Source organism: Myodes glareolus, chromosome 16 (genome assembly GCF_982192425.1).
Source record: "Myodes glareolus chromosome 16, mMyoGla1.1, whole genome shotgun sequence".
NCBI lineage: Eukaryota > Metazoa > Chordata > Mammalia > Rodentia > Cricetidae > Myodes > Myodes glareolus.
In genome coordinates, this window is record NC_142041.1 from 19,304,722 (window position 1) to 19,323,940 (window position 19,219).

At 41.9% G+C, this 19,219-nt stretch overlaps 1 protein-coding gene across 5 annotated transcripts in view; it reads left to right on the forward strand.

The window, feature by feature from the left end:
• Tmem245 (transmembrane protein 245) overlaps positions 1 to 19,219 on the forward strand; it is a 76,018-nt gene that overhangs the window by 33,443 nt on the left and 23,356 nt on the right. For 2 of the 5 annotated variants that reach the window (XM_085677129.2, XM_085677130.2), the window contains 6 exons: positions 1,812 to 1,894; positions 5,291 to 5,381; positions 6,918 to 7,016; positions 8,842 to 8,973; positions 15,744 to 15,866; positions 16,003 to 16,148. In XM_085677129.2, coding sequence (XP_085533255.1) covers positions 1,812 to 1,894; positions 5,291 to 5,381; positions 6,918 to 7,016; positions 8,842 to 8,973; positions 15,744 to 15,866; positions 16,003 to 16,148 — 674 coding nt within the window. Of the gene's footprint in view, positions 1 to 1,811; positions 1,895 to 5,290; positions 5,382 to 6,917; positions 7,017 to 8,841; positions 8,974 to 10,088; positions 10,125 to 15,743; positions 15,867 to 16,002; positions 16,149 to 19,219 lie in introns of those variants that run through there. The other 3 variants (XM_085677131.2, XM_048420744.3, XM_087897116.1) reach the window with 3 other exon arrangements.

Here is a 19,219-nt window from a genome sequence, read left to right on the forward strand (position 1 = left end):
CACATGCCTGTTTTCGTCCTTGTTGCCTGTACTTTTGTTGTCTATTTTCAAATGCTATCATCTGGCCATGGCATGGCCATTGTTCTCCTTAAGTCACACCCATAGGAAACCCTCAGAAGGCCGAGGCCATTTAACTTCCCTCATGGGGAGGAACACATGGCAGCTCACATAGGGTCTTTTTTTTTTTTTTTCGCTTTTTAGATTCTTCCGATTGTTTCCTTTCTCATGGAGAAAGGAGCACAGCTCGTTTTATCTTCACAGTGGTGTGCTGTGCTGAGGGCAGTTTCTCCCATTCACTGAAAAGTGAATTTTTATCTTTACTTATCTGAATCTGCTTGACTCCACTTCCAGATTTTGGTGTTCTGTTTTCAGAAAATTGTGAAGTGTACCTGAAATCATGGGTATCTTTAACAGTCCACAAACAGTCGTTAATAACTGTCACCAGTAGATGATCCAATGGTAACAGTTTGCTGAAGTACCATTGTGCTTGCTGTGGGCTGTCTTCCCCCAGAAATTCTATTCTTCAGTCAGGCCCATTGTGGTTTATTCACTTTGCCCCTGACAGCCCACTCTGCTAGCTCTTCCATTTCTTTCAGCCTATGTGCTGCTCCTGTCTGCTCTTGTTTCTCTGTGTTTTTTAAATTTGTTTAAATACTGTCACAATGTAAAGAAAACCTGTGGTACATTGTTCTAGACCTTTTGCTGTAAAGATGAGCTATTCATGTATGTTATGTGTCATGGTATACCACAGAACAAAGAACGGGCTGGGGAAATGGAGCTGAATTGATGAGCAGTTACTTCAAGTGGGTGTAAGTCAGTATTAGCTTGAAGTAAGTTATATTGATTAAAGATTTAGGTTTTAGATATGTTAAACAGAAACTACAACTCCTAAAAAGTCTGTAGTTTAGGTGAACTAAAGTGGTAAAGAAAACATTTCCTCAACTTGGTCTATTCCATCTTTATCTCCCTCATTTTGTTAGTTACTGGGCAAGTGTCTTAGTCATCGTTCTATTGCAGTGAAGATAGAGCCTGATTAAAGCAACTCTTTCAAAGGAAAGCATTTAATTGGGGGCTTGATTACAGTTTCAGAGGATTAGTTCTTTTTCATTATGGTGGGGGGCATGGCAGCGTGCAGGCAGACATGGTGCTGGATAGCTGAGAGCTACATGCTGTTCCACAGGTAGCAGGGAGAGAGCCTAAATCTGGTGTAGGTTTTTAAAACCCCAAAGCCCACTCCCAGTGACACACTTCTAACAAGGCCACACCAAATCCTTCCAAGTAGTTTTACTCCCTGATGACTGAGCGTTTGAACATATGAACCTATGGGGCCATTGTTATTCAAACCATCACAACAAGGCAAGTTCAGTTTTTGTTCCCAATGGCTTTTCTATATGCAGAACTACACAGAAGATACGGTGTTTTTTTTTTGTTTGTGTATCTCGCCATGCACAGTTACTGTATTAGCTTACAATTTTGGTATTGCATATGAAGACGCATAAGCATGCACACAATCTGTATTGATATATATACACGTGTGAACTAGTTGCTATATCTATTATGTCTATGAGTTAAGTATTTGAGGTTTGCTTTTTTTTTTTAAGGCAGATTATTGAGCTTCTTGAAGACAGGGAAGGTATATATGTATATCTTTCAGTGTATATCATAGGACATTATGTATGACAACTTATAAGTGCCATTTCTAAATTCATAAAACCAAGATATATAATTATTTCATCTTATCAGAGTAGGAAAAAATATTTTAAATCAGGTTTATTACATTGATTTTTTTTCTCTTTTTACTTATATTACAGGTACATCAAGAAAGTGTACATATGATTGAAGTCACAAGCAGTCTGATTAATGAAACTCTAGCAAATCACCCAGAGTGGGCAAAGTAAGACTACTGTTTTGAAAAAGGATACCCTTGGGTGACCTAGTTTCAGCAACTGTATGCACAGAACAGTGTTCATTGATGTAGCTACATTGGAAAAGAAGAGATACGATTTGCCAAAGCTTTAATAAACTAGAATAATGTAAGGAGTAGGTTTTAAGATTAGGCTTACGTAGGCTTAAGATTAGGGACAATTTCTCCTATTACTCCGAAGGTCAGACTGACCTAACTGACCTAACACTCAGACACTCTTTCCTCAAACTCCCAAATAACAAAATTGCAGTCACATATCCCCATGCCTGACATTTTCTGTTTATTTTTTTTTTCCTTATGAAAAAATGTTTTCTAGGCATCTTGACTTTTGTGGCTATTGGCAGCAATCAGCTTCTCGGTATGATCATCTTATACATACACATCCATGAAGCTGCTAAGAATTGAGGCTGTTGACTGTAATAGTGTGCTGATTCTTTTCCATGTGCCAGCTTGGTAGCACGCATCATATTTGAGCCTTAGAAAAATGAGCACATAGATACTATTGCTTTGATCTTTCCGTGTGAATCATGGCTAATTGAAGCCAGAGCTATTAAACTTGTGGATACCAGTATCTAGTGTGTAGAAACCTGGAGACTGCAGTTCTTACTGTGGCTGGAGCTTTGTGAGGAGACTCCATATCAAAAGATCAGTGGATAAAAGATGGAAAAAAAATTAGTTTAGCCTCTTAATTTCTGAATTCTTCCTTAGTTTTACACTTCCTTATACCTGTGGGTCTCAGACACCTGCAGGAGTTCTTAGGGCACACATTTTTCTTTCAGTAGGTCTGGGATTGGGCTCAAGCATTTTCCTCTCTAACAAGTTCTCAAACAGGTTGGGTGCCAGTTGTCCATGACCCACACTTTCAGAATCTTGTCAGATGTTGACTATCTCAGTGCTCTAGATTCATGTCCTCTGTCTGACTAGGCAGGTGTCTATTGCTATGAAGAGACACCATGACCATGGCAACTCTTACAAAGAAAAGGTTTAATTGGGGTACCTTGCTTAACAGCCTCAGAGGTTCAGTTCATTATCATCACGATGGGGAGAATAGTGGCATGCAGGCGGATGTGGTGCTGAAGCAACAGGAAGTCGACTTGAGCAAAAGAGACCCCCAAAGCCCACCCCCACAGTGACACACTTCCTCCAACAAGGCCATATCTCCTAATAGTGCCACTCCCCTTTTTGCCCTTTTTCTTTCAAACCACCATATTCCACCCCCTGGCCCCCAAAGGCTTATAGCCATATTCTAATGCAAAATAGACATTCAGTCCAATTTCAAAAGTCCCTATAGTATATAACAGTCTCAAACTTGTTTCAAAGTCCAAAGTCTCTTCTGAGACACATGGGAATCTCTTTAACTGTAATCCTCTTGTAAAAATCAAAATCAGAAACATATTATATGTGCCCAGCATATAATGACACAGGATATACATTACCATTCGACAAGGCAAGGAAGTGAGAAAATACTGGACGAAAGCAACACCAAAAACCAGCTGGGCAAAATCAAAACGCTGCAACTCCATTTGATGCCAAAATCCTCTTCAGATTTCCAACTCCATTCAGCTCTGTTGACTACAGCTTCTTTCTCTTGGCCTGGTTCCACTCCCTGTCAGCAGCTCTCCTCAGCTTGTATCTCATGACTCTGGCATCTCTGACATCTTGGGTTCTCTAAGGTAATTCAGGCTTCAACTTCACTGCTTCACTTAATGGCCTTTCACTAGGCCTCTCTTCAGGGACACCCTGATTCATGCCTGGCCTCAGCAGCTTCATTTCATAACTCCTTTCTTTTATCCTTAACTCTAAATCCAGAACCATGTAGCCAAAGCTACCAAGTTCTGCTGCTTGCTGGGGCTGGAACGTGCACCCCTTGTTTAATTACATCTTCACCAGCTTTCTATTTTCCTTCACTCCCTAAGCTTGGCTGTCCTTGAACTTGCACTGTAGACCAGGCAGGCCTCAAACTCAGAGATCCACCTTCCCAGTGCTGGGATTAAAAGTGTGCCTCACCATACCCAGCTCTAAACTTTCCTTTGGTTCCTTTTCACAAGTTGAAAACTTAGAGTGGGGTCTTGCCTGAAGTCCCCACTCCTTATTCCACTCCTTTATTCTACTTCTTAGTCCGTGTATCTCCTTGCACATAACATTTAGTTCTATTTCATGGTGCTCTTTCTGTCCTCAGAATTTTTACTTTGTAATTTACCCTGCTCAGCTTGTTTCTTTTCAAGTCTTCATTAGAGTTACCACTAATATCACATGACAGTGTCAACTAGGCTGTTTTGAGAGTTCTTCTTCCAGTGGAATTAATCTAAAACTCTTCACTTTAGCCTTAGGCCAACTCTTCAGACGGCAAAAGGCAGCCACTTTCCTCACCAGTGTCACAAGAACAATCTCTAGGAAATGTACAAAAATTCTTCTCTGAAACCTCTTAAGTGAGCCCCTGACAGTTCAAACAACTCTTACTTAGCACCTCTGTCTTCCAGGCTTCCACAAGTATGACCCATTAAGTAGTGCTTAAAGCATTCCACTGCTTTCATAACCCAAAGTACCAAAGTCCAAATTCCTCCAAATAAACACAGGTCAGGCCTATCACAGCAGTTCCCTAGTCTCTAGTACCAAATTCTGTCTTTGTTTGAATTTTCTGTTGCTTGAGAGACACCATGACCATGGCAACTCTTATAAAGAAAACATTTAATTGGGGTACTTGCTTACAGTTTCAGAGGTTCAGTCCAGTATCCTCATGACAGGGAGCATGGCCCATTATCCTCATGACAAGGGGCATGGCAGTGTGCAGGCAGATGTGGTACTGGAGCTGAGAGTGCTGCATCTTTTTTTGTAGGCAACAGGAAGTTGATTGACTGTCACACTGAGGGAAGCTCGAGCAAAAGAGACCTCAGAGCTTGCCCCCACAGTGACATACTTTTTTTTTACAAGGCCACACAACCTAATAGTGCCACTCCCTTTGTTGGCCATTTTCTTTCAAACCATCATAGTAGGTGATCTAGGACAGGTGTAGGCGGAAAATTCAGGCAGAACAGAATGAAAAGGAAACTAGGGGTGGGTGGGTGGTGTGGGAAGGTAGGTCTAGATCCTATGGAGAGATGGAAGGGGATCCTGAGGGTTAGGATCAGCTGGGGAGGGGGTGGAAGGTAGGTCTAGATCCTGTGGGAAGGTAGGTCTAGATCTTCTACAAGGATGGAAGAGGAATCCTGAGACTTAGGATCAGGATCATCAGGCCTAGGTATCAGATGTTCTCTGTGTTAGTGATTAATCAATAATTTGTTATTGGTAGCTTTAGTTCAAAGCATTGTTAGAAGAATATACCAAAAAGAGGCTTTTTCCATTTTCTCTTTCTGTCTTTTCTATCAGTTGGCTTCCTGAAGCTCAGGTGGTCCAAAGAGCCCTTAATTCTGCAGCTAACAATGTATATCAGTATGGACGGGAATGGATAACCCACAAGGTAAGGAGTGAATCTTCCTCGTTCCTTTCTGTGTGCAGGATTTCTACAGGAGCAACTTCTTCCTTTGATAGAGGATATGCAAAGATTCTCTTTGGAGCAATTTCCATTTTTGAAATGCATTTGCATCTACAGGTGGACAAGTACCATAAAGTAGAATCAAACTCTTAGGATATCACACTGAACAGTGCTTATGGCCTAAGCAGTCTTGAGAAGTTGACTGTTTACTTTCTTTCTTTCTTTCTTTCAAGATAGATCTGATTTATTTGTGCTTTAGGATGGAATGATCACAGAACTCGAGTGATTAAGTAAGATTTTGTGGAAGAAAAAGCATTGGTGCAAACATGTTGAATCCTGTATCTGCTGCTTACTGTGCTTGGCAGTTTCTAGTTTATTTAGCATTCTAAGCTTCCTATAGTACTTTGAACTAGTTTAACCTGCCTTCCAGATGAGAAAACAGGCTGGGCAGGCTCAGCAGATCCTGACAGCCGCATGGGATATTCGCTCCACACTGGTGACTGACTCTAAATCCTTGTTTCTTTCTGTGTGGCCGGAATTAGAGTAAGTGCTTTTAGGTGGCACTTGAAATAAACCCAGAAGGAGTGGCAGGTCAGGGAAGAGTGTGTGTATGAAAGCTTTGTGGAGGGAAGACACAGAGGCACTGGTGTGCTTGTGCTCGAGATGGACTTGACGAGGGGACAGAGCTCTGTGAAGGGAAGGGTGGTAAAGGAAAAGGCGCAGTTTTTGGACTTAAGGAATAGTTTTCTTAGTATGAATTTGGGCTACACTCCTTTCCTGTTATTGCCTAGAAAATACAGTTAATTTTTAGCCATAATATACAAAGGTAGTTAGGATCATATAAGGATTGACAAGATTGAGAGCACTGGAATTTGTGCCCCCTAGGTTGCATGAGTAATTAGTTTTTTATTTAAAATGCAAAAACAAAGTATTGGAGAAATGGCTTGAAAGTGGTTCAGAGCACTTGCTGCTCATGCAGAGGACCTGGGTTAGGTTCCCAGGACCTGTATGCTGGCTTACAACCTTCTGTAACTCCAGTTCTGGAAGAATTGGCACTTCCTTCTGACATACACTTGGTGCACATATATACATGTAGGCAACACACTCAAAATAAAAATAAATCTTAATAAAATTCAAAATAATATATCCCAGTTATGAAAAATATGCTCTATATACATGCATTCCTATCTGCTAATAAAAGATGAAATCATTAAAAGTTGAGAGAAAGTTTGTCAGTTGGTTCTGTTATGTTTGTTTAAGATGGTATGATCAGTTAGCACATGATAATATTGAAAAAAACCTGATGAGCAAGCAAAGGATAAACATGTATATACAGATCTTAGCACTGTCATAGGAGAAAAAATTCCTCCAAAGAGCTTGCAGCTTTCTATAAAGTTGTTATTTTGCTAAAAATATAGCATTGTATTCTGATTATTTATTTGGGAGTTACATGTATGTATTAATCATACTGAATTGTTACTTAAAATATTAATCAGATTGTACCTGTATTTTTTTTCCTAGCTTCACAAAATTCTAGGAGATAAGGTGAACAATACAGCTGTGATTGAGAAGCAGGTCCTAGAGCTGTGGGATAGACTGTATCACTCTTGGTTTGTGAAGGTAAGTTCTTTCAGCTAAGCGTTTCCACAGTAACCAATAACACCGTTTTGCTTTATAGACTAATTGAATAAGGAATTTTATTAAATTTGGAGTTTCCTTTACTTTAACTTTCCAGCAGTGAGAACTTAAGCCTTTGTCAGCTTCCATTGGTGATTAGTCTCTCTGGGGCCTAAAGGAAAGCCTTCCATCCTTTGTTCATAACATAACCCCTTCTCTGCAGTAGCTCGGGACAGGGCAGGTGTAATGCAAGCCACATCTGTTTATGTACTTCTGGTGATGGGGATTGAACCCAGGGTCTCATGTGTTAATAAGTACAAGATCTGCCACTGAGCTGTGCCCCAAGCTTCTGCAAGCCACCTGTGTGACATTAATCTGTCTAGTAGCTGCATTAAATAACTAAACACAGACAAAAATATTAAATGACTAAAAATAGATGAGAATTTTAATAATATATTTCATTTAATTCAGTGTTCCCACTGCCATTTCAGTATATACCTAATAAAATCAAATTTGATATTTTGTATGCCTAGAACAACTAAGTCTTTGAACTCTATAGTGTGCACTTTACACCAGCAGCACAGCTCAGATTTAGTGTGAGCCACATGTTGGTAGCTTTATGTGGCTAATGGCTCCTGTTAGGGACAGGTGGATTCTAGACAGTGGAAGCCCTTTTCTTTGAGGAGACAGACATGGATCTAAAGCTTACAGTTCATTTCCAGCCAGCTTTGTGTGTTGCCTATTTATACTTAGGTACTCTTACTTTAGGTTTATGGTAGAACAAGTACAGCTGCCACTAAACATAAGCAATGACTTGGGAAGCAGTGGTCTACTGAGCCAGTTCTGTGTATGCCAGGTCTGGTGGGCTGCTCAGGGCCATGTTCTATGAATAGTCGGGCAGAAGTGCTGTTTTTCCCAAGAAGAACGTGTGAGAGGAAGGTAGCTAGGTTCCAGCTTCTTGCTTAGTGATGTGTTTCACAGTGTGAGTCTTTCCCTGAGAGGAGAGGAGGGACTAGTATCGCCTTGGCAGTGAAGACTGAGTGTTAAAGCTAATAGTGGTGTACGAGATAGAGTATTTTCTCTTTGATTCTATCGGAGGAGCTAAGCAATTAGGAAGATCTTACTAGTTTCCTGTGTTCACTCTGGAGCTTCTTAGCATTTAGCTTTTCTTGTCCCTCGCCCTGTGTGAGCCCCATTGCTGGAGTGCTGGATTCTTGAGCACAGATCTGGACATGGAGAGTGGCGGGCTCTCTTCCCTGCTCTCAGAGTGCAGCATGCTGATGAAGCATGCCACGTTCAAGGTGGGCACACGAAATGTGGAGAGCTTGCTTCTTATTCTTAGCCTCGTTTTGTTTATTCATTTTCCTTTCAAATTTGGTGTTTCCTGCCTGTGTAAATTTCTTTCAGACAGAGAGATAGACAAATTTGATGACCCCGCCCCCCATGTTTGAGTCTCTGAAATAGTCTCTTCCCTCTCTGCTCTTAGCTTGTGTAGATGATTGAGAAAGGAGAAAAAGGTGAAGGTAGGAAACTAAGAAAAGGTGGAGGTGCAGAAGGAAACGAAGAAGATTTATGTGAACTCTTTGGGTGCTGTGCACACAGAGGTGTATTGTGAGTTCAAAACCAGGAGGGATCCATGTATATCACGCTAGACACAGTACCTAGAGTGTGAATGCAGAAATTCTGCGCTCCCAGTCTGTAGGTGAACCCTACTTAATAGCTTACATAGGTGAGTACTTGCTGAAGTGTGTATAAGCAGGTATCAAACAAAAGAGACATTAATCTCGGATGCATTAAGATTTGGCATGTCACCGGCTTTGTTCCACAGAACGTGACGCACTCTGGAAGGCACAAAGGGCACAAGATGCATGTTAATCGTCAGAACAGCTGGCTGGGAGATATTCTGGACTGGCAAGACATTGCCTCCTTCGTTCATGAGAACATTGAAACATTTCTTTCGGTAAGACATAGTAGTTATTGTTGAACTGAACTTGGGAAGAAAAGCTGTAATTCCGACTCTTCTTATATCAGTCTCCTCAGCTGCCCTGTTTGGAATGCTGTGAAATGTACAGGCTTTGAGAACTTTAAACTGGAAAGCTTCCAGGAGCTGCAGTCCTCAAGTCTGGCTCCCCAGGCCTGGTGAAAATAGCAAAGAGATGCTGAATCGGGGAGCACATGAACTTGGGGTCTTAGATGGGTGTCCTTGTCCCCAGGGTCACCAGAATGTTCTTAGCTGGACCATTAGAGATAGACCTGTTTTTTTTTTTTTTTTCTGGTTGGTAAAGCCCTTGACATCTAAAACTAGGGACCCAGTTACATTAGAGGGATTGACTGTGTCTTAGTGTTTCTATTGCTGTGAAGCACAGCAACTCCTATAAAGGAAACATTTACTTGGGGTGACTTACAGTTCAGAGACTTAGTCCATTATCGTCATCACAGGAAGCATGGCAGTGTGTAGGCAGACGTGGTGCTGGAGGAGGAGTTGAGAGTTCTACATCTTGATTTACAGGCAGCAGAATGAACACTGTGTGCCACACTTGAGCATATGAAACCTCAAAGCCCACTTCCACAGTGACACACTTCTTCCAACAAGGCCACACCTATTCCAACAAAGCCACACCTCCTAATAATGCCGCTCCTTATGGGCCAAGCATTCAAATACATGAGTTGATGGGGGTCATTCCTATTCAGACCATCACAGACTGTCAAGGCTTAGACTGTTGGTCACCAACTCTCACCATGCTCCATCCACCTTGCATCATTGCTGAGTGCTGATTACCTCCCTTGTTTTCCCAGAGCCGATTTTGTCAGGTATCTTGGCATGTGACTTACAGAGAAGATTTTTCTTGTGAATATATGTGTGACTTTCATCAAATTAAAATGAGTTGAGGCCACAGCACTAAGTTTTAAGGAGTTTAAGCTGAGCGAAGCAGTCTGTGACGTAGCTAAAAGCAGGGCTGCCTGTGTCTCCACACTGGACTCGGGACTGCTGTCTGCTGCAGGGCAGTCTTCTCTGGTGTTCTCTGGATTGCTAAAGTGATGTTTATGTTGCTCTTTCTTGTTTTGCCATTTTAGATATTATCTTTTGGCTTCCAAATATGGAAGATGAAGGTAACGATGTGACTTTCTTACAAGCCCTCAGTCTTTCTGACACTTGTCTTGGGTTTCTCACAGCTCCCTCAGCCACCTCCCTGTGCTCACACGCTGCCTTTTCTCTCGCCTGAGGTGCTTCACAATCTGGAGTGAAATCTGGAAAATTAACATCTTTCGTTTTTATGTTTTGATTAATAATTTACTTAATTAAGTAATGGGGACTTACTTTGTTCCCCATGCTGTCCCTGAACTCATGGCTTCAAGCAGACCTCCTGCCTTAGACTCCAAAGTTCTTCAAATTTTAGGCAGCTATAGGTGCCCAGCTATTCTGTTTTGATAACCCCTTCCCTCTGCTTTTACTAGCCCAGTGGTTCTCAAAGGTTTTAGTACTGGACTTCAAAGTGCATATTTATTTATTAAATAATTTTTCATTGTAACACAAAGAATATTTTAGTGTGTTAAAAATACAATTTTTTGAGTCTGAGGAAATGCCTTAGTTAAGGTGTTTGCCGTACAAGCATGAGGACCTGACTTCAAATCCTCCACACCCACATAAGCGTCAGAGGTGGAAGCACACTTTAACCTCAGTGCTGGGTGGAGGTGGAGTGGGATGCCGGGGCAGGCAGATCCTGGGACTGTGCCGGACAGCCAGTCTGTGTGAGTCAGTGCACTGTAGGTGCGGTAAGAGACCCTGTCTCAAAACTAGGAAGTAGAGAGTAATTAAGGAGGACACCTGATGTTAGCCTCTGGCTTCCATTCTCATGCGTACATAAGCACACGTGTCCCACACACAAATGTGCACACATACACAATACTATTGTCCAAGATGAAAAAATATCGGGAACTTATCTCTATAGAAAACTGTCTGTAGGAGAGTTACTTAAGGCCTCTTAGTTTGCACAAACCAATTTTACGTCTGGATTTCATCTTTGCTCTATATTTAGTCTATTAGAATATGCTAATTTTGGCCAGTTCATGGAAAGAACATCTATTCTCACACAGTAGGGTAGAGGGAAACTCACCAGCGAGATTGTGAGCTGAACACGCCACTCTCCCTTGCTTTGGAAGATCTTGTACAGATAGATGAGAAAAGGCAGCTTTTCCAGCTTGTAGTTGTGGACAGTCTTTGTTACTGTCCAGAATCAGCACAGGCTCTTTTTAAAAAGGTCTATGCAGTGTGAACTGTGAAGCTGGTAGTAATCTTTTTATATTCTGGCTTATCAAAGTCCATTGGCCAATTTCGGTTAAAGATGTTTCTTTTACCCTTGTGTGCTTTGGTAATATACATTGGTTATTCAGGATATTGGTTTGTTCATAACTGTATACTTTCAAAATACTGAAAGTTTATTGAACAATATTATAAATCACATTCTTGAGATACACCCACCTCTCTCTCCAGAACAAAAGAGCTTTTAAAAACAGCCTATTCAAATTCCTAAAAGTATGAATTTGTTTTTTAAACGGGGAGTTCAGATGTTGTGTTCAGCGGAAGCTCTCAGTGTTGCTCTTTATTGCTGCTACATTTTGGAGGACTGGTCCACCTTGTAGCAAGTCTTTTGCGTGTCTCATAGACTTGCCGCCAGTGAGAAGGCTGCCGTGACCAGTCCCCACTCACTCACAGCCGTGCCTTTTCTTGGAGCTGACCATTTCCTCAGAGTCCATCTCTTCTGGCAGCTTTTCCTTGAGTTCTGGGGATCCACTGAGCCGTCTCCCTGGGATTCCTAGTTTATGACAAAGGACCACCCAGATGTTTTATAAATATTTTCCAGTTTATTATCCTCAAGTTCTTGGGGAGCTGATGAACTTGCTCTTGTCCTAGTAACAGATTCAGTGACAGTAAAGCAGTTAACATTGCATCCAGTTTTTCTTTTTCCTGTCTGAGGGGCCAGCATGTTGAGTAGCATGCTGTGATCTTCCAGAACAGGTTTCCTCCTCAGGAACGCTCTGGGTCTCATTCCACACTTCTCTGTCTTTGTTTATCCTTTGCTTTGTTAGGTTTTGTTCTGACTTTTTTGAGGCATGGTCTGCTTTGTAGCCCTTGCTGGCTTCTTGTTCAAAGAGATCTGCCCACCTGTGCCTCCAGAGTGCTAGGATCAAAAGTTTACTCTATACACATATTCCTCAGCTCCCCCTAGAGTGTTTCAGAACACATGGAGGTTCCCCTACATTCAGACTCTTCCTAGTTCATTTCAACCTTATTTGGTACTTGAGTATATTTTACTGCTTTCAGTTGTGATGCTCAGTCTTTCTGAAGGAATGGAACTTTAAAGATTTATTTATTTTTAGTGCATGTGTGAGTGTTTTCCCTGCATGTATATATGCAGTGCCTGTGAAAGTCAGGAGAAGACATCAGATCCTTTGAAACCGGAGTTACAGATGGTTATGAGCCACCATGTGGGTGTTTTGAACCAAATCTGGGTCAATGGTGGGTTTTTGTTTGTTTGTTTTTTGTTTTGTTGTTGTTTGTTTGTTTTGAGACGGGGTTTCTCTGTGTAAGACCTCTGGCTGTCCTAGAACTCACTGTGTAGACCAGATTAGCCTAGAACTTAGAGATCTGCCTGCTTCTGCCTCCCAAGTGCTGGCGTTAAAGGTGTGTGCTACCACTGCCCTGCTTGCAGTGATCTTAATCACTGAGCCATTTCTCCATGTCCCCCAACTAGATTTTAGAATATAGCCTCATGTTGTATTGTCAACTAAACTAATGGAAAGAGGCACATTACAACTTGCGTTTATTACTTTTGTGCTTGAAAGAACAGTGGCAGAGCTGAATGGTATATTGAGGCCCCCTGGTACAATTCCCTTCCTAGAAGGCTAGAGGAGGAAGATGAACCAGAAAAGGTCAGTGGAACTCATGTAGCCCATATCTCTGGGCTTCTAGACTGACAGGGAAATAATTCCATTTTTACAGGAGAGAGGTTGCTTAGGTAGGATTTCTATTGCTCTGAAGTGACACCGTGGCCACAGCAACTCTTTTTTTTTAAATATATTTATTTACAATCTTTTATTTTTTTAAATTTATTTGTTTTATGTGCATTGGTGTTTTTGCTTACATGTATGTGTGAGGGTGTCAGATCTTGGAGTTAGAGACACTTGTGAGCTGCCATATGGGTGCTGGGAATTTAACCTAGGTTCTCTGGAAGAGCAGTCAGTGCTCTTAACCATTAGTAATTTCTCCAGCCTTCAACCATGGCAACTCTTATGAAGAAAAGCATTTCATTGGAACTGCCTTACAGTTTCAAAGGTTTAGTCCATTATCATCATGGCAGGACAGTGCAGACAGAGATGGTGCTGGAGAAGTAGCTGAGAGTTCTACATCTTGACCCATAGGCAACAGGAAGTGAGCTGTGTATCATACTGAGCGTAGCTTGAGCAAAGGAGATCTCAAAGCCCACCCTCATAATGACACACTTCCCCCAACAAGGGCACACACTCTTTATCAAAGCCACACCTCCTAATAGTGCCATTACCTATGGGGGCCATTTTCTTTCAAACCACCACAGAGATATTCTCTTATTTTGACCCCTGCATCCCTACAGTATTCTGTTTTTCTACTTCTTGAAGCTGCTTTTTTTGTGCTTCTTGGGTTCCATAGCAGATGAGCTCAGAAGTACCCGAGAAGCCATCTAAGAGGCCAAGAGTGACCCTGGAGGGAGGCAGCGGAGCAGGAGGATGCTGAGCCAGCCCCTAGTTAATTCTAATTGCCTTCTGTGACAGGTCGCTTAACTGCTTGTGAGTCTTCTCTGGGCTTACACACCATGGTGAGGGACTCGGTTCTAGGCATCTTTTTGGTTATGTTGCCATTGTTGATTAAATTAATGCTGGCCCTGGCTCATGTTTGCCATTTTTGAGTTGGGATGCATTTTTGCCTCTACAAATCTGTTGCATTCTTCTGAGTTTTGTGGGCTTTCTTACTGATCCTGCCTTTACTGATACCCTCCTTTCCAACCCTGGTGATTAAACTAAAATTCTCCTTTGATGATTGAGTTAACACCCCAGAACTGTCCTCTCTGGCTTTAGTTGATCCCCTTTCAAGTAAAAAGGTTGCTGGGTTGTTGGTGGAGACTGCCGTTCTACAATCTCTGTATTCATCTAATTTTTAAAGAGTTACAGGAGGATGTTTTCTATTTCTGTGACTCAGAAACTATGTAAATTTTTTTGATTAAAAATTCCAGAGTGACTGAGTTCCCCAAAAGAATGCTTGCCAAATTACAAATACAGACATTGTTTCTTAGAATCAGTGGCTTTGTTCATTCATTCTTTATCCCACAAGGTCAAACAGTTAATCATGCATATTTTTGTAGGCATAACGAAGCATTTTCAAGATTTTTTTGTAAGGGGTTTTTGTAAATGAAGCCTGTCTGTTGAATTCTCTTATGAAGACTCAGCTGAGGCTTGCAAGACATTCTGAGAGCAACAGACTGTCTTTTATAAATGGTATATGGAGGTGGGAAAGGAATGGACAGGCCTCACATGGACTGCAGGCCTCCCATCGATTGCTTGTCATACCTTGAGCATGTGACAGGTCCAGAGCTGCTCTTTTAAAAAGGCACCAAAGTGGATTGCAGGTATCAGCGTTACCTCCCTGGCTGCAGCAAGCCTCTGTGATTGAGTTCATGTCTGTACCGTTGAGATAAAGCCCTCCGCATTGCTGCCCTCACAGCGTTCAGCATCCAGCACTTGGACAGAACATGTTCTCTACCATTTTGTTTCCATGTTTTTATCAGTCGGAAGAACCCACTTGGGAAGAATAAAACAGACATTATGAGGGGTTTTAGTTGATGAAGGGGCAAGAAACGGAAACATGGAGATGTGATGGGATAGCGACATCACCCTTCAGTCATATTTTACATCTAACCCATGCACCACCCTCTTGACTATGAGTTCTCAGGAGTTTGTAGGGACTCGGTGAACTGAGTCATCTCCGTCTGTCCCAGGAAATGCTCTGGGACTTCGATCCTGTGTGTTCATTATTTCCATTGCGATTTCAAGTCATTGGAATAATACATTATATTTATAGTTCAATCTGAGTTGGCAGTGATAAGGGTAGAGAATAGACAGCTAGTCTAATGAGTGACCTGCACTTTAACCCTCCAAAATAAATAGAACCATGGAGGGTGTGCTTACATATTTTTCTGTAGACATGCATATGTGTTCTGTGTCTTACAATTAAAAATTGTAGACTGTATAAAAATTCTGTTTTAAAAACAGTAAGAGAAGCTGGACATAGTGATGCACACCTTTAATCCAGCACTCATGAGGCAGAGGCAGGTGAATCTCTCTGAGTTCAAGGTCAGCATGGTCTACAAAACAAGTTCCAAGGTAGCCAGGACTGTTACACAGAGAAATCCTGCCTTGAAAAACCAAACCAAACAAACAGATAAAAGCCAGAAAAAAAATATAATAAAATGTCTCTGATCGTTGCTTTAGTGTTATTTGGAGTGGATTCACGTAACTACTTAGCCATTTTCTTTACTATTGAACGTAGATGTTTCTGGGTGCTTTTTCTCTACCTTTAAGGTAAGTTTCAGTTTCCTGCCTCTTCCATTATGACTAATAAGGGAGACAGTGCCCTCAAAGCACACCGGAGCTACTCCCTTCATGAGGGTTCGTTCTAATCCCAGCTGTTCTCTCCATCAGATCTTGGAGTCCCTGTGGATTGTCATGAGCCGGAATGTGAGCCTGCTGTTTACCACGGTTACCACGCTGCTGACCATCCTCTTCTACAGTGGCACTGCCCTTCTCAACTTCGTGCTGTCCCTGGTATGAACATCTAGATAGCGCACACTGTATTTCCTTATCCATCACAGCATTTTTCTGGGCTCTGTATTTGTGCATGTGTGTCTTCTGAGGGTTCCCAAATGTGATCTTTTAGGAGATACTGTCCTTTGTTTTGCAGATAATTTTCCTGACCACACTGTTTTATCTGTTAAGTTCCAGTGATGAGTACTACAAGCCAGTGAAGTGGGTGATAAGCCTGACACCACTGTCTCAGCCAGGCCCTTCTTCTAATATTATTGGCCAGTCTGTGGAAGAAGCCATCAGGTAGGGACAAGGCTTCTGTTGTTCTTACTCCTTTCGTAAGCTTTCCATGACATCCCAATTACCAGCCTTGCATTTCATAGGAATATTCAGTGTTGAACTAGTGAAGGATGTTGGTGTTTTCAGGACCCTGTTCTCCCTTTCAGAAGGTCCTAGAAGCAGTGCCTGTGCTTTGAGGAGACGTTCCAACTAGTTTGCCCTTCCACTCTTCTGCCTGAGGGTACAGATGGGCTTTTCATAAACAGGCTCTCCGTCTGGATTCCATCTTCATGTCGCTTGCTCAGGAGAACCCCCTCCCCCATCTTCCATCACATAGTCTTCACCTCCTTGGGACCCTTTTCTGTTCTCAGGAGTGCTGACCTGGATCTATTATGAGGGCAGATGACCCTGATGCTTCTGCTCTTTTTGTTTGAAGCTGTGCTCTCTGCAGGGATAAGGTGGTTATTAGAAACACAGTGTTTAGTCATCTCCAAGTCTCTGCACTGTATCTGGCCAAAAACTTCCATGAAGCCTGTTTCTAGAGTCTGTATTGCAGGTTCAGTTTCTAACTGAGATTCTTCCCATATACACCCTTTAGGCTCCTTGCTCCTTCTCTTTTCCTCTATTTCTGGTAGGGTTTTGTCCTTTTGCAACCTTGACCTCTTTAGCTCCTTCTTTGCCTGCGTCTCATTGCCTAGTTAGAGACACTGTAGTCTTATTTTTGTGGATACCTAACTATTTAAAGTAAATAATTGTGCCACCCATCAGACCCTTCTTTCTACTAAGGACTAGACAAGCAATTATGAAAAATGTAGTTCATTCTGTAAATGCTCAGCAATACCAAGTCGTTATTTGTGTGGCCTTAGACTCAGTTACACAGTGGAACCTTTGGCATTTCTGTTTCTATATACTCCCAAAAGGTGCCAATGTTTGGAACTAGTCATCCGAGAAACTTTGAACTGACCGGGCAGTCCTTCCTGCATTCTCCTGCCCCCTCCACTGTATTCATGAGACAGCTAGGGAGACAACCACTTTGTCCTCCGGAAACCCTCAGCAAGATTCTAGAAAAGCATGTGTACTCTTAAAATAGCTCATGTCTAGAAATTCTGCCATTTTCTTCTCGTTCCTACTTGTGAAGCCTGGGGGAGGTCTTTATCAATATTTTCCTCTTGTATTGAATTGGGTGTCATCTGGCTTTTTTTTTATTGTTAGAAGTCCAGTGCACTATTATCACGTGTCTTTGCATGTTCATGAGGAACCATCGTATGAAGGTTCCATTTGGGAATGTACTATCTAACACTGGAACTTCCCAAGTGATTGCTGCTAGTGGAATACTTTTAACATCCCTTTCATGTCTCTGTGACCTCTGGCATCCTCACTGGATAAATAAAATGATGAAAATGCAACAATAGGTTATCTTTTATTTATCCACTTTTTAAAAAGTCTTTTGCAAATACTCTTTTCCCAAAAGGGAAAAAACAAAACAAAAAACGCTTCCTCTCTTTCCAGTAGCATAAAGCCACTAAATTTGCCTTTTCAAATTTGGGCTGGTGCCAGTCCTTCCAGCAGTATGGCTGAGGCCAAGGTGTGTGGGAAGACCCATTGCCCAGGAAGCCCACTGGTCTAAAGAGCAGTGCTCCAGCTGCCCACCGGAGCCTCTGTTGGCACTCTTGTTCTCACAGAGGCTTTACTTCCTCAGATTACAGTTCTGGAATGTTCTTGGGGTGCTTTCTCAAGGTGAGCAACTGATACTGAGTTGCTTAACTTTACACAAGACACTTCTGTACTCTCCTTACCCCAATCTCTCTCTCTCTCTCTCTCTCTTTTTTTTTTGAGACTGGATCTTGCTTTATCACCCAGGCTGGCTTTGAACTTGATATCCTCCTCTATATCCTTCTCTCTCTCTGTCTCTGTCTTTCTCTCTCTCTTTCTGTCTCTCTCTCTCTGTCTCTATCTCTCTCTCTCTCATGAGTACCATGCCAGGTCTCATCATTTAATATGGGGGAGGGAGGGAGGAGTTTAGTATCAGCTCTGTGATCCTGTTGGGTCTGAAAGCTAATAGGTGGGCTTAAATCTCCAGACAGCCACTTCTCAGCTGTGGCTGAGTGGGCTTTCCAGGCTCCAGTCCTCAGTGCTGTTTCTTTACAAGCTTATACAAAGACTCAATATGTTCAGCCTCTGCATGGGCTCCTCTCAAGCCGTCTTGGGGTTTGGGGCGGGGTGGTGGCAGTGATCCATGTTTAAGAGCCTGAGGAAGAATTTTCATTCTGAAGGATTGTTTAAGTAGGAATATGATTCTTTGAGGATGAAGATTAAGAAGAATAGGGGAAAAAATAGGAAAATTTGCAGTTTATTCTGTGTTTAGTGACACCAGTTTTATAAATAAGTCATTGCTCATCAGTGTACGGTCAAGTGAAAATTCATGAAATTATTTTTATATGATCCTTTAATGAATCATGTGGAATGAGATTGGGGGCTTATTTGCATGGTCAGGGGAAGTGTGTCCCTGAGCTTTGTGCTCCGAGCTGTGTGGTTTCATTTGTGCTCACTGTGGCCTTGACGTTTTGAACTTTATTATTTTAAGTCTAAATCCACATCCCTCCAAATTGAGTGCCCTTGCCATTGAGTTTTCATCCCATCTCAGGGTTTGAGTTAGTAGCATGCATCCTGGATCCCACATTTTCCTCCCGAGCAGCATGCTGTCTCCGAATGCACACTCCACCCTCTCCCTGGTGCTCCCATTCTGCCTGCTCTGGTGGGGGTATTGCACATGACTAAGTTGCATGTTGTCACGGCCTTAGTGCAATTTAGTGTGTGTGATATTTTCACGTGAGTGCATGCACACGGCTGTGGCTATTGCTTGCTGGGATTGATTACAGCTTTTTCGTGCTGGAGGGTGGAACTCCTGGTGATGAGTTAATTAAATGTGAGAATATACGTTCTAAAAGATTTAACTCAGAAAATGGATCTTCTACTTCTTCCCAAATTCTGAAAAATTGAAAGTGTTATTTTTAAAAAGTCAGTGTTGTTCCTTAAGAAAATTGATGTTTCCAGTTTCAAATTTGAATGAATTGTTGACTGAATGAAATTCTTAC